Genomic DNA, 14,052 nt, shown 5'->3' with positions numbered 1-14,052 from the left:
TGGCACCCACGAGCCCCTCGCCGGCCCCCGCAGTGGGGGGGGAAGGCGCGGCCCTGGGGTCGGACGGACAAAGCGGGCGTCCAATCGAGCCCGGCACTGCCTCCCCGAAGGGAGGGAGCGGCGGCTCGGACGGACCCAATGAACGGGGAGCCCGAGTGGGACTTCCTCCCGGAATCCCGTTGGCCAGAATAGCGGGGCCGTGGGTGACACGTAAGTGGGGTGGGAGGCGGCGGCGGCAGAGGCTCGGACCCCGTCAGTGACCCCGGCCCGCCTTCCCCCAAACCCGGCCAGCTGCCGGCCCCCACCCGTCACCCACCCTCGCGGCCGCGCGCAGAGTCGCCGCCTGGAGCCTGGGTCCCTTTGTTGGGGGGCGCACCCCCTCCTTTTGGTGGCAACCAAGTCGCGCGGCGCAGTGGGAACCGCCGCGAGGGGGCGGGGAGCGGCCAGGCGGGACTCCGAGCGCCGCCGGGGGGCAGCCGGGCCAAAAAAGTGGGGCGAAGAAGAAAAAGGCCGGCGGTGCCTGGGGAGCAGAGCGGAGACAGCCCGCTCAGAAGTATGCGGAGGGCCCCCTCCCGGGCCCGGGCACGAGCGGAGAGCGAGCCTCGCAGAAGTTTGGCGGCGGTCGCCCGGGCGGCGTCGATGGCTGCGCGCCCCAAAGCGCGCGGGGGCTGAGCGGGCGCCACTTCCCCTTCGGCCCGGCTTTTGTGTCTCGCTTCTCCTCATGCGGCGTCCGGCCAGCTCCTGCGGCGGCCGCTGCTGAGGCGCTCGCTCGGGCCGAGGGGAGGAAGAGACCGCGGCGGCGGGGCGGCCGCGGCGCGGGGTCCAGGCGGGACTATGGGAAACGGGATGTGCTCCCGAAAGCAGAAGCGGATCTTCCAGACGCTGCTGCTGCTGACTGTGGTCTTCGGCTTTCTCTATGGCGCGATGCTCTACTATGAGCTGCAGACGCAGCTGCGGAAAGCCGAGGCGGTGGCTCTCAAGTACCAGCAGCACCAGGAGTCCCTGTCCGCCCAGTTACAAGGTACAGTTAACGGGACGCACGCGGCCAATGGCCAGCTTCGCCCCGCGTCTCCGCCCCAGCTGGAAAAGTAGCTTTGGTGAGCCGTTGGCACTGCGGTTGCCACCTCTGACCTTCGGGAACATCAGAGGCGAGCCCTGCAGGGCCAGCAGGGCCCCAGAGTGTCAGGGGAGTTGGCATCTCCATCCTCCCGGCTTCTCCGGCCGGTTACATTAGAAATGGGTATCGCCAGCTCCTCTTTCCTCTGGGCGTTGGATAGGTGAGTGGACGTTGAGTCCTTTACTCCAGCTCTTGTCAAAGGCCCAGCTGCAAACCTGTAGCCCGCGTTCTTCTTCTGCTAGCCCATCCCGGAGGAGCATGGTTTCCTGGTTTCTAGGTATTTGCTTTCCATTTGACTTTGTCAGTAGCCTAAGTAATGAGGAGTTCGGCAGAGATCTCTCAAACTGTGCTGTTTTTTTAAAAGAGAAATAAAGCCATGACCCAGTGGCCCAAACTAATGGCCTAGTCTAATGGAACCCAGACCTACTAGTTTCTGTTAACTTAGTAGGGTGACTTTAGGGATGTTGGATATGTTTGAAAAGTCCTCGCTACTCCTGTTCACCATCCTACAGGTGTGTTTTTTAAATTTGTCTTCCTGAGTAACTTTTAGTGTATCAGAGTTAGGGGTGGGTGATTGTGTGTATTTTACAATTAGTCTTGAGAAGTCCAAGAAGAGAAACAGTTTTTCACTTTGCTATACACAGTAAACACAACTTGGTCAAGACCACAGAAAGACTTAGAGCTCCTATTCTTCTGCTTTAGAATCTCATTTAATGTAAATTTCAGAAACATAAATGATGCATGACTGCAAAGTAAGCACTACTGTGGTGTTTGGTGAGAGCATAGTTATCCTATGTGTCTATTTTGAAAGCTTTTTACTTGTACTTGTGGTTAGTTTTCAACACTCATGCAGTTCTCTCTCCAACCAATAATAATAAAACTAAGTAGCAAAATGTTGACAGTCTTTGCTAATAATGCAGAATAGCTTTTCATATTACTAGGAAGATACATGCTGAATAGATCTGTCAGTGTATGTGTATACAAATATAAAACAGATGCTTTTTCGTTGCTTCAGCTATTTTGAGTGTTTTCTAGTAAAAAATAAATAAAATGAGAGAAAATGATACACAGCTGATTGGTCAGATTTGCTCTTCCCAACTTAGAAGAAAGGAAGGTATTTTTAGCCTACTGAAGCTGCATAGCCACAGGCAGTGAAAATATGTGAGCTGGGCTTGGTTCAAAAAAAAAATCTGTTTTGATTCAGTCTTAGGTTAAGATTTTTTTTCTTTAAACTTCTTGACATTTACCCATGAATTGTCGTATGCGAAGTTATTTATTTATTTATTTATTTATTTATTTATTTATTTATATGCTATCAGCAGCTTCATTGTGAAATTTAGTACAGTCAGACTAAGGGAAAAATGTACTGCCTAATAGTACAATGGCAGGACTAGATTTTCACACTCATGGCTGGAAGGAGTTTGTGTAGTGGATTATATGAGGTTGGTGCCTTGGGCCTTGGTCTCTTACTTTAGGAGACCCACAAGAGCAAGCACTGTCATGTTCACCAGTAAATCTTTAGCACTGCTCAGTGCCTGACACTCATGAGAGGCTCAATATGTATTTATTGAATCAACAAACAAAATTATTTTAAACTAGTGAGAAATTAATCCTACACACTTTTGTCTGGTTTCTCAGGCTTCACTTTCCCATCTTTGCTTTTTGGAAAACCAAAGTAACAAAATATTTCACCCAAGTAGTACATTCCTGCAACTGCCAATGCTGAAACTCACTGGCCAAGGCCCTGATTTCTGAGTCATGACCTTTATTTGCAGTATTCTACATTGAAAAATCAATCTGAATTTCTTCTTTTATTTGCCTTCTTTTGATGGTGGTAGTGGGGGAGCTTGGTAGTAAGTGGTAATACAGGACCATTAAAATGCACAATATTTTCAGCAAGAGGTGAAAAAATGTTGCAGCTAGTTTGAATGAGTTGCTTTAAAGTCCATTTCTTAGTTTGTACTTTTGCCATTTCCTCTTGAGTTGTGCTGTAACAATTATAATATGATTATGCATGAAGAATTATTTCCCAGTCTACAGTTTCATTCTTGCTTTTTTTTTTTTTCCCAATGGATTCAATGTTGACTTGTGTAGCATTTGTTTTGGATTTCACATCTGCAGGCCATTTAATGAAGATTTTCTGATGGTGTGCAGGTTTGTTTCCCTTTTCCAGTGACAAACAACATTTTACTCAGCAGTGCTGTGCACCACCTGCATTTGCTTTTAGGGCATTAGACTCTCTATTCTTAAGATTTGTTTAGTTATGTGAGATCTCTTGACCTGGCTTGGATTAAGATCAGAATTCATTATAAGTGGACTTCTTTAAAAAATATGACTCTTGAAATATTTAAGTAGTTTGAACCTATAATCTGAAGGTATTCATTTGTTAAGTGAGCATATTTAGGTCATTTCAGTTTAAGAATGGGTTGTAATCCAGAGCTTATTTGAAGAGTAGGTTATGTCTAACTCCTGATGCATTTTGTAGTAGAACAGGTCCATAAGTAGGAGACAGTGGGGGTTGACATGGGGTAAGTACCAAGACTAGGCAAACCCTCTCCCCCACTGAAAACAAGTGTCTGTGTCTTTACCAAACCGTCTCTCACCTGTACTGTCTGTTAATTATACTGAGAAGCGGGGAGAGGTTGCATATTGGTGGCAGAGGCAGTACTAACAATCTTTGACCAGCACAGTGTTTCCTTAACCTTTAAAAAAAAATTTTAAAACTCCTTTCAAGTGGACCATGCACCATTCCCTGAGTTTACACATAGTGGTTCTTAGCTTTGACTGGCCATGAGAATTACCTAGGTACCTTCCAGACCAATTAAATCACAGTCTTTGGGGGTAGAACCCGCCTGGCAATCTCTTCAGGTGATTACAGTGTGCAGCCAGGGTTGAGAACCAGAGCACTATAATCTTAAAACTGAGCCACTTCACACAGTCACTTTACCTGTTTGTCTGCAAAGACATTTGAAGTTTGTGTTTTTTTTCCACCTTGATCATGTGATTCACATTCTAGTCCTGTAACTTTTTATGTGAACTTGGGCCTCAGTTTCTTATTTACGTTATAGAGATTAGAATGACCTATTCCATAGGGGTATTGTGGGGATAAAATCCTTATTAAGCTGCTAACACACCTAGCACATAGTAGGTACTGCTCATTACTATAGTCATAGTCCCTCTTTCGGGTAAGATATTTCTTCCCAGGTTTGTCATGGGTAACATTTTTAAATTGACAGAATTTGTTTTTATAGTTAGCCACTTCCTTTTATTGTTCTTAAGTGAACATCAAAGAAAATAGGTAAACTGTCATAAATCCGAGTCTTTGGAGTAGGGACCGTCCCTGACAATTTAGAGTATTGTTACTGATTAACTCTCTTCCGTATCATTTCAGATTAGGACAGAGTGTAAGTGCTAGAGATAAGCAATGACTTTTTGCGATAAGATCTGGGAGAGAGATATAACTTTAAATTTTTTTAAAAAGTAAGGGCAAGAGCCCCTCATTCCAAAAACACTGTATGACATGATTGCAGTGCCCTTGGTCTTCCCAGTGATGACCAGAACCCACCAATAAAAGGTTTATGTAATGTTTTCTATGCTCCTGTTCCAGATAAGTGTATTATAGCAATTAAAAAAAAAAAGTTTGATGCTTCTAAAGGTCATAATGTTATTTAAGTTAGCTGTCCTTTACATTGTGTTCTCCTTATACACAGGATAGCTAGCTTGAGTGTGAACACATTGTATTGTAACTAGTTCCTCTGTTTTCAACCAATTCGGAATCTGTTTTTTTTTGTTTTGGTTTGGTTTTTTTTTTTACGTCTCCTTCAGCTCAGGCCCAGGCTTTTTCTTTATTCTTTCATTTCTTCATTTCTAGTACTTGGTGCCTGGCATCTACCAGGTTCTCAATATTGATATTGTAGGTTTATACCTGTCTAGTATTTTCTCTCTGCCTATGAATGTGCTTATATGTGGGTGGGCAGTAAAGTGAAGCGAATAAGGGCTGAGGAGTCAGAGCACTTGGATTTGAGTTCTTGGGGTTTTTTGTTTTGTTTTGTTTTGTTTTTTTAACCAGCCATGTGATATTGGGCAAGTTACTTAACTTTTCCATGACCTGTTTCCATCATATGTATTAATCAGGATAATAGTGCTTATAATAAGTTGTCATGAGGATCAATAGTTGTTAGCCAGTATGTAATGCTCAGAAGTGTGCAGCTTGCAATTTGAACTGTTGGGGAACCTCATGTACAGCAGACTGGTTCACAGACCTCAGTAATTTAGATCCATGGGAGTGGGCAGTGAATGGTAGGTATACTCATTTTTAAGTGAAAACTTAGGACTTATAAACGTCATTTAGATATTGTCTATTTTCACTGAAGCTCATCAAGCTGTTTTTGTTTCATTCTGTTCTAAGGATGTAACTGAAATAATTACTCTTTAGGTTTAGTAGTTTTTATTTGTATGTAAAAGCCTGCCTTAAAATTCATTTCCTGAATAAAAGATAACACTTCTAAATACTTTTTGAAAATTTTACTCAATTAAGCATTCCGTTGATTATATTTGATTGCACAAATATATATGATTCCACACATTGTGTCTGCCTTAGTTATTCTTGTAAATTGGAACATGCCTATATTGGTTGACCATATAGGAGAATTGCTCACTATCTGTGAGCCTTTAGTTTAAGTCCCATGTGGACTGAAAGCTTTACCTTGCATGTTTTTTATTCTCTCCTGCCTTACCAAAGACAGTTTCTTATAGGACTGGTGCACAAGACCTGGTTTCAGTGACTTAAGGAATGAGTGAATTGGAGTTGGGGGCAATGATGACTGAAGCTGTCATGGACCAAAATGCAAATGATTTGGCAGAAACCAGAAGAAGGGGAGAGAGAGAAAAGGGGACTAATATCAGTTTATGACTTTGGAAACATTGAGAAAGATTCTTGCTCACATGTTTATGTCTAAAAAAGGAAGAAACAGACTAGTGAAGGGAGAGTGGGTTTGGCTTCAGATACAATTTGAATGCAACTCTGGTGTTTACCAGTAGAGTGACCTTGACCAGGCAAGCAACTTCTCTGAACTTTAATTTCTTTGCATGTGATTAGGAATAAAGATGTCTATCTTGCAGACTTGTATGGATTAGAAACAATACAACTAAAATGACTAGCATCAGTCCTAGAGCTCATTGCTACTACATTTATTAGGTAAACAGGACTACTGTTGCTGAATTAGTGTTGGGCTGTTTTTTTTGTTTGTTTGTTTTGCCCATTTACTACATCTAGTAGGTAATAGTGTTACTAGTCGTGTCCTAAATATGACTTTTTTCAGAACCTTGTGCCCAAATTGGCTGAAACTTTTATTTAAGATACTTTCACTCTGCCTTTTCTGCCATTTTGAACTTTTTTTTTTTTTTTGGTAAGAAAAGACCTGAAAACACTTTACATGGTTGCAAATAAGAGTTGTTGTTTTTCATTGTGACAACTGTGTTCTTATTTTATCATTGACGACAAAATAGTTTTGCTTCTTAACCAGTCAGTGGTTTGTGGGTTTTGTAGCTTTGTTTGGAAGTGAAAGTTATATATAACTTTATTATAAAAGAAAAATGGCAAACTGTATTTTTATTTCAAGCCACTGTTATTTGAAGTGAATTTATTGTGATAGAATTTCAAAAATGTTTTTGAAGGAATTATTTTAAATACATAACTTCTATTGAGTGTCTGTTGTGTTCAGGTACTGTGCTTAACTATGTTACATGCATTTTCACATTTAAAAGTAACACGAGTACTTTAATGTGAGTGAGCATTTGAGGCTCAGAGGGGTTAATTAACTTGCCAGTGTCAAGGTCTAATCTAATGAAACTGAATGTAGAATCCTAATATGATTTCCTAACTCATGATCTTTCTACAGTACTCCATCGCGCACAAAAATTATTTTAGTGTCTCATGACAATATTACTGGTTTTGAGAAAGTAAGTTAGGTGCGTCGTATGAGGATTTAAGATAAAATTTAGAATAAAAAGTAAATGATATGATTATTTGATGCAGCATTTTCAGAGTGTAGGACATTTGCTGCTGTTACAAAAAGTGATTTTGGTTGATACTGGTGTTGATTTCAGGTGTTATGCAGGTGCTGCATAAAATAACATCGAATCACATAATAAAAAACATATGCTCTTTTAAAAAAAATTCCTTTTCAGTGTGTTTTTGAGAAGTCAAGGAGAAACTCTCAATTTAATGCTAGACTCTCTCTCCTAGACAGAGTCGTTCGTTTTTCTCAAAAAGAGCATACTTCCTGCAGCCAGCAGCAGCCTGATAGCTAGAATTTAATAATTGTTTTGTTGATTTATTGCATTGGTTACCGTCCATTAATGCTGTGTAAGTCAGATTTTTCATTTACAATGTACTAGTATAACGTTTCCTTTTTAGAAGTGCATTTTATGAGAAAAAGTGAATATTTGGCAATCCATAATACCTGTACAGGTTTTGTATGCATAAAGTAAGAACTCTTGTTTGAAGTACCTGCATGTCTGAAGTTTAGGAATGAAGTTCAACTCTGATATGAACACGGAATTTTACAGTGAAAACAATCATAAGGCTGATGCATCACTCATCATGTGTCTCAAGCTAAGCAAAGTACCCACATATCCAGACATCTGATACAGTGTAGCGTGCTTCCACTGTGTTCAGCCCTCTGGAGAGACCAGCAGCACCCTCTTCTCAATTAGAACAGAAATAGGTGTTGCTATTTTTAACAATGATATGTATTTCTGAATAACATATTTGTGTTCTTTGTTTTTATTGGCCTCTGAGTGCTTATTCAGAGGACATGCCAGTCATTGCCCTTCACTAATAAGCCTCACTAAATAGGCTCATAGCCAGGAGGGACAAGGGCATGAAATAAATTGCTCTTTATAACAGTGTGACCTTTTAAAAAATATTGCTTTAGCTATTTTTTATATGTAAAATGTTACACTATGATAGTGAATAAAAAAGTTTGAAAGATATGCTGTCATTCTGAAGGATAAGGCATTATAGAACATTCAATGACACCCTTTGAGAGTAAATGAATTTAAGAAAAATCTAATTATTTTAGGAAAATTAAACGTTCTATTTCCCATTTCACGTCTCATTTAAACCCCTTCTTTAGGTGGAATTTTTTTACAAACAAAAAAAATCTGCAAATCAGGATACTTAAGAGAGCTTTGGCTTGTATGATGTCGACAATAACTTGATGCTATAAAATAAATATCCTAAATATAGATTAAAATTGGGTAGCTGATAATTACTTGATTACTTAGTTTGGTTAGTGTAGAATAGTTTATCATGTTTTACACTGGTAAGATTTAATATTATGAATCTATAATTTCTACTATGTCAATGTCTTAAACATTTCAAGAAAAATTTTAAAAGGACTTTATATCCTTTTTAAAGGTTTGATGCTATAAAACATGTTAAATTGTACTGATGTCAATCATCCCTTTTATTGAAAGATGAAAAATAAGTTCTCTTTACTATATAGCTGAGCATCAGCTCAATATACAGAAGTCATCTAAGTTTGACCTGGGTGTGGGCGAAGCTTCTTGGGTGTAGTTCCTCACATACAACTTCTCAAGTGCAGTTCTTCTTCGTCTGTATATCTGTGAAACTAGAGTCAAGATTTCGGGCCTCAACACAACCAACATAAAACAGTGAGGCAGGCGTAAGCTCCCTCCATATTCTCGTTCAACAAAGTGGAAAAATCCAAGGTATGTAGGAGTCGCTGGTTTATAGCAGTTCTGAAATCTGGGCAAATGTTCCTTGACTAGGTTTTCAGTCCTGGGAATATTTCTCCATGGCCGTTGAGTCTACCCTTTGGGCTATCGATTCCACTCTCTGAGTCATTCTTCCTTTTTCATGAAAGACGAAGAGGTGAGTCTCTTCAGCCTGCTTGCTGCCAGTAGAGTTTTTGGAACCTTTGACCTTTTTTCATTTAGTATTGTATCTGTCCTTTTCAGTCCAAACTGGTAGTTTTTGCTGATAAAATCCTCTCAAAACTTTTGTAGGTCTCCTGTGAAACTTGTTAGGGTTTACTCTGTTAGACAAAAACGATACCCACATATTTCTTGGAGATAAATCCTTCCCTATCTTGGGCTTCTGCTGAGACAAAGAGAGACAGTGTCCTTTAACTTCCTAAGACCTTTTGAAAGGATCTGTGAGCAACACCCTTAAACTTTTAGGAAACCCTGTCATCTGACTGAATGGTAGTGCTCTGAGACACAGCTTTTCCAAAGTCTTAACAAAAGGATTTCAAAAGCCACAATTTCTGGTCTCACCTTTAGATCATGTTTTTTTTTTCTTATAGTTCCCCGGAATTGTCTTTGTTTGGAAGCCATTTCTTAATTTTAGCACTGTTTGCTGTCCGGAAAGGCTGAGAATTTTCAAAACTATCAGGTCCTGCCTACTTTTTGCTTAGTAGTCCTATGAAGAAGGGCCCAGTTGGGACCCCCATAGTAGAGGCCTCACAGTATCCCCTGCTTCACTTTTCCTTGCCCTATAGCTTAACAATAGATTGTCCCCAGAGGCTTGACCCAGAGCTTGGAACTTCCCCTGCCATAGAGTATTGTCCTGAAACTTAAGATTAATGCCCTTATGCTTACCGAATACAATCTTTCTGGTCTAGCATTCTTTCCAGACTACTCCCATCTTTGTTCTTGGGTTGCCAATGCCACCGGAGGACCACATTGCCAGAGGAATAGCTCTGTGAAGCATAATAGATCCACTAGAACTGCCATGCGGCCCCTGGAATAACGCCCAGATTTCCCCTTAAATACCCTAAGCCGGACTGAGGAAGCAAGGCAATTTTTTGAAGGTGTTCACCTGCTGCCCTCTCAGATCTCTGGTGCTCTGACAATACGCGCTTTTTATAAATGCCCCAACTCTTGTGTCGATCTCTTGGCTGAGTGGTACAGGCAGCAGGAGCCCCGGAGTCGGTTGCCCTCTGGTTTCTCTTCCTTTGTCAATTTATCTTGTCACAGTTTACTGTAAACATTAGAAGACACCAAGTAGCATCTTCAACACTTTGCTGGAAAAATCACCTTAGCTAAATCACCCAGTTCCTTTGGCACAGTTTTTACTTTTCATTTAACTGCAGTTGACTGCAGGTCACATCACTATACAGAAATGTGGGTATTGTTGAACCTTCTGCCACTACATAAGTTTTAGTTTCCAATAAAATTTTCCTCACTTTCATTTACGCCCTTACTAGCAATCTCTTCCCAGTCCAAAATTCCATGAACGATGTGTTCAAAGCACATTACAGCCTTCACTCACACTCTTAAGGCTCACTGCAGTTCCAAAGACACTCCCACATTTTAGATGTTTGTTATGGCAGCACCCCACTTCCAGAATTGGTATTAATTATCCTATTGCATAGCAAATTATTCCACAACTGAATTGCCTTAGAACAACAAATAATATCATTTCCGTGGGAAAGGAATCTGGACTTAGCTGGGTGATTCTCTCAAGATCTGTCATATTCCATGATGAAGCTGCTGACCAGGGCTGAAGTCATCTCAAAGCTTGACTGGAATTGAAGAACCTGTTTCAAAATTCACAGTATGGTTGTTGTCAGGCCTCAGAAGATTTGCCTCCAATCTCACCTGGACTTTCCACATGGAAAGTTTCAACATGGAACTTCAGGGCAAGAAATCCAAGAGAGCTAGAGAGGGTGTGTGTAAGAACCCAGGACAAAAGTGAAAATGTTCTAATAACCCAATCTTGAAAGTGATAAACGTCACTTCTGCCATATTCTGTTCGTTAGAATTGAATCATTACGTTCAGCTGATGCTCAAGGGAAGGGATTTGGTGAAGGTGTGAATAATAGAAGATAGGGATTATTGAGGGTCATCTTAGTAGCTGCCCATGACGAGGTGAGAACATCATTACTTTCATTGTTGGCATGTCATTACCAAGTTCTCATAAGCTAGCATTTACTGAACAGGCACTGCTCTAAATTGTTTTCCTGGATTATGCAACATAATACTTTTTTGTAAAAATGCTTTGCTACATGTTAAATGTGAATTAGCATTTAATTTGATGTATATTAGCAAGAAGTGGCATTTGAAATCATGACACTTCAGAGGAAAATTATTGAATGTATAAACCATCTGACCTAGAGGAATTAAAATGAAAAGAGAGTTCCAGGTGTAACTCTCTGAAGTGTAAACCCAACTACTAAGCTGTCAAGAGAAATCTCAAAGTGGAAAGCATCATGTCCTTGGGGAGTTTCAAAATCCACTGGCAATATGAGAACATTTCCCACTCCTACAAGTGATTGTTTTTATTGACAGGTAGATGGGGAACCAGTGCAGTTTGCTAATTCGTGTTGGTATTTTCACTTGCTTCTGAATGTTGCTTCTGCAACCCTTAGAGAAGACCTTGGTATTTGGTAGAAGATAATTTTTTAAAATAGAGTTTTACTGGTCTTAGATGAAAATCTGTGATTTAAAGGGCATTAATCGCCTGACTGGTAATTTTAACTTGTTCATTCATCCTTACTTTGAAAGCAAAGTTTAAATATTGCAGTATATGAGTATTCTTTTCTGGTACTAATAAAATAAAAAAATAGAGCACAAGAGCATTTTATGAAAAAGTCATTAAATGTTTTCTGAACAATCGTAATTATAATATGACCTCACTCTTCTAAACATGTTTTAATAATTAGAAATGTATGAGATAAGTACTTATGTTTTCCTTTTGACTTTCCTAAACAGAATTCTATAAGAAATTGGATTGAAAAGTGGATGGAGAATATTTTGTCAAAATGTTTCAGGCCACATTACATTCAAGAACCAAGAAGAATCCTGTTCTTGTCAGTGAGGAGTTGGTGCTGAATTTCTGTAGAATCTGCTTCTCCTCCTGCCTGACTCCTATCCGTATGGGTGCCAGATTGCTGCCACAATATCCATTGTTACTTTATGTTGCTGTGGACTTGTCTTGGTGATTGATATTCATGTGGATATCATAAGGCTCTTGTGACGTGTGGTCTCTGGTTGCTGTCCCAAAAAAACAAAATGGCAAAAATTCTCTACATGTTCTATAATGTAGTGCTAACATGTGCAATATGATTCTTAGGGAGATTTGCAGGTTTTTGTTTTTTTTTTTCCTTATATACCTTTTACTCCCTTGATTGGTTGGAATCCATATGGACTGAGATAAAGATAAGGGATGCTCATTTCTGTTGAAGCCATAGCTAGGAGTTAGCTAGAATAATGATATCCGTGAGTACATGTGATACCCGTTATATAAACCCCAAGGTCTTCATCTGAGGGTCCCACGGTAGCAACACTTCGAGTAGAGGGTGAGCCTTTAAAGACTGCTTTGTTTTTATTTTTGGCCTCCAGCTGTTCTTAAAACTGCCTCCTACCATCAACAAGTCATTCCTAAGACCACATGATGGATCTTGTCTGTGACTCTCTTCTCTTTAAGGGTGGCATTTTCAATTTGGGGTCCATGGGGGTCCATGAACTTTCTGAAAATATATGTTACTTTGTATGTGTGTCATTTTCCAAAACAGAAGTCATAGCTTTTATCAGATCCTAAAAGCATCAGTGACCTGAAAAAAATGTTAAAAAAACAGAACAAAACAAACAAAAAACACTGCTTTAGGGCAAATTCCTCTTTCTGTGGTCCTTTTAAGTCCATCTTGGAATTTGACCTCCCCTGGTCCCATCCCAGTAGTGAGTAATGCTCACTACTATTCCTTTAAAGCCCTAACCTACTCCACCTACCTCAAATTTAAAAAGAATCTTTATTAGGGATCTAACTGGCATTTAATAGTTGCATTCCTAGAATCCACTAGTAATTGCTTAGTAAATAATAATAATAATAATGCCTTGCAATTGTATACTTTTCAAATTGCTTTATATTCGTATCATTTGGTCCTGAAAACAGCCCTATGATATCGAGTAAAGCAATATGCTTATGATCATTTTAAATTTGGGGAAACAGAAGTCACATAGCAAGACAGTGACACGTTTGAGATTAATGCTCATATTGCTTCAATCCTAGCTCATGACCCTCACTAATCCTTGGTTTCCAAGACTCTTTTGCTCTGGAACTGAAATAAGATTTTGATAGTATTCACAGTTTTCTGACTTTGCCTTTGGAGAGAACTCTATCCTTTTCAAATTCTATCAAACAGTTAATATTCCTGGATGGTGACTCACCTGGACTTGAGAACTGGTCTCCTTGGAGTCTACCTGCCAACATTCCAAACCCACCCGCCACCTCTTCCTATCTGTGTGTTCAAGGAGGGTACTGATGGCTGCTCAAGCTGCTGCTTCCTGCTTCACCTTTGCAGCTTTTCCCTGTCTGTGGCATGCTTACCTTGTGTTTTTTTTTTGGATTTCACATGCCCTGGAGGATTCAGGCAGGCTCCACAGGGACTGGGTCCCAGTGTGTTAAGAGTGGAAGTCACTGTGGTCCACTTGGCTTTACCACCCTTTCTGTGGCACATTGTCCTTGATCCAAAATTAAGGGCTTGGGTTGTCCCTTACCTTAGCATGGTTATTTTTCAGGCTTCTGCATTCTGGAGTGTAGATAGGGCTTAAGCTAACACTTGGGATCCTGCTGACTTTCACCACAGGCTGTCACCTCCTGATATCTGTCTCTTCACCTTGACTTTAGAGGGGACTTTGAAGCTCACTACTCTCCAGCTGTGTTTTTTAGTTTCCAGATGTAGAAGTCAAATCACTTCTAAATAAATCATAGATTGGTAAAGCGGGAAAGAATGTCTGTAGAACCCAGGTCGCAAAGAGCAGCATATGGATGTGTTTTGGTTTGGCCCACACAGTGCTCTGAAAAATTTCACGGTAGTTGTCTACAGGAAAAAGAAAGATATTTAATGTAAACATCCACATTTCTGTCTTTAAAGTTATAAGATCCCTGGACACTGGGCCGCATT

General features: G+C 40.4%; 1 protein-coding gene across 7 annotated transcripts in view; it reads left to right on the top strand.

The window, feature by feature from the left end:
- The first annotated feature begins 279 nt into the window (after positions 1–279).
- The window catches only part of GOLIM4 (golgi integral membrane protein 4), a 69,805-nt gene continuing 56,032 nt past the window's right edge, over positions 280–14,052 (top strand). For all 7 annotated transcript variants that reach the window (XM_015588557.2, XM_015588554.2, XM_015588556.2 and 4 more), the window contains exon 1: positions 280–1,021. In XM_015588557.2, the coding sequence (XP_015444043.1) occupies positions 835–1,021 (187 nt within the window). In that variant the 5' untranslated portion in view covers positions 280–834. The remainder of the gene's footprint in view (positions 1,022–14,052) is intronic.

Source organism: Pteropus alecto, unplaced genomic scaffold (assembly GCF_000325575.1).
Source record: "Pteropus alecto unplaced genomic scaffold, ASM32557v1 scaffold33, whole genome shotgun sequence".
Lineage (NCBI taxonomy): Eukaryota > Metazoa > Chordata > Mammalia > Chiroptera > Pteropodidae > Pteropus > Pteropus alecto.
Note: the sequence above shows the minus strand (reverse complement) of the source record. Positions and strands in the feature narration are given on the sequence as shown.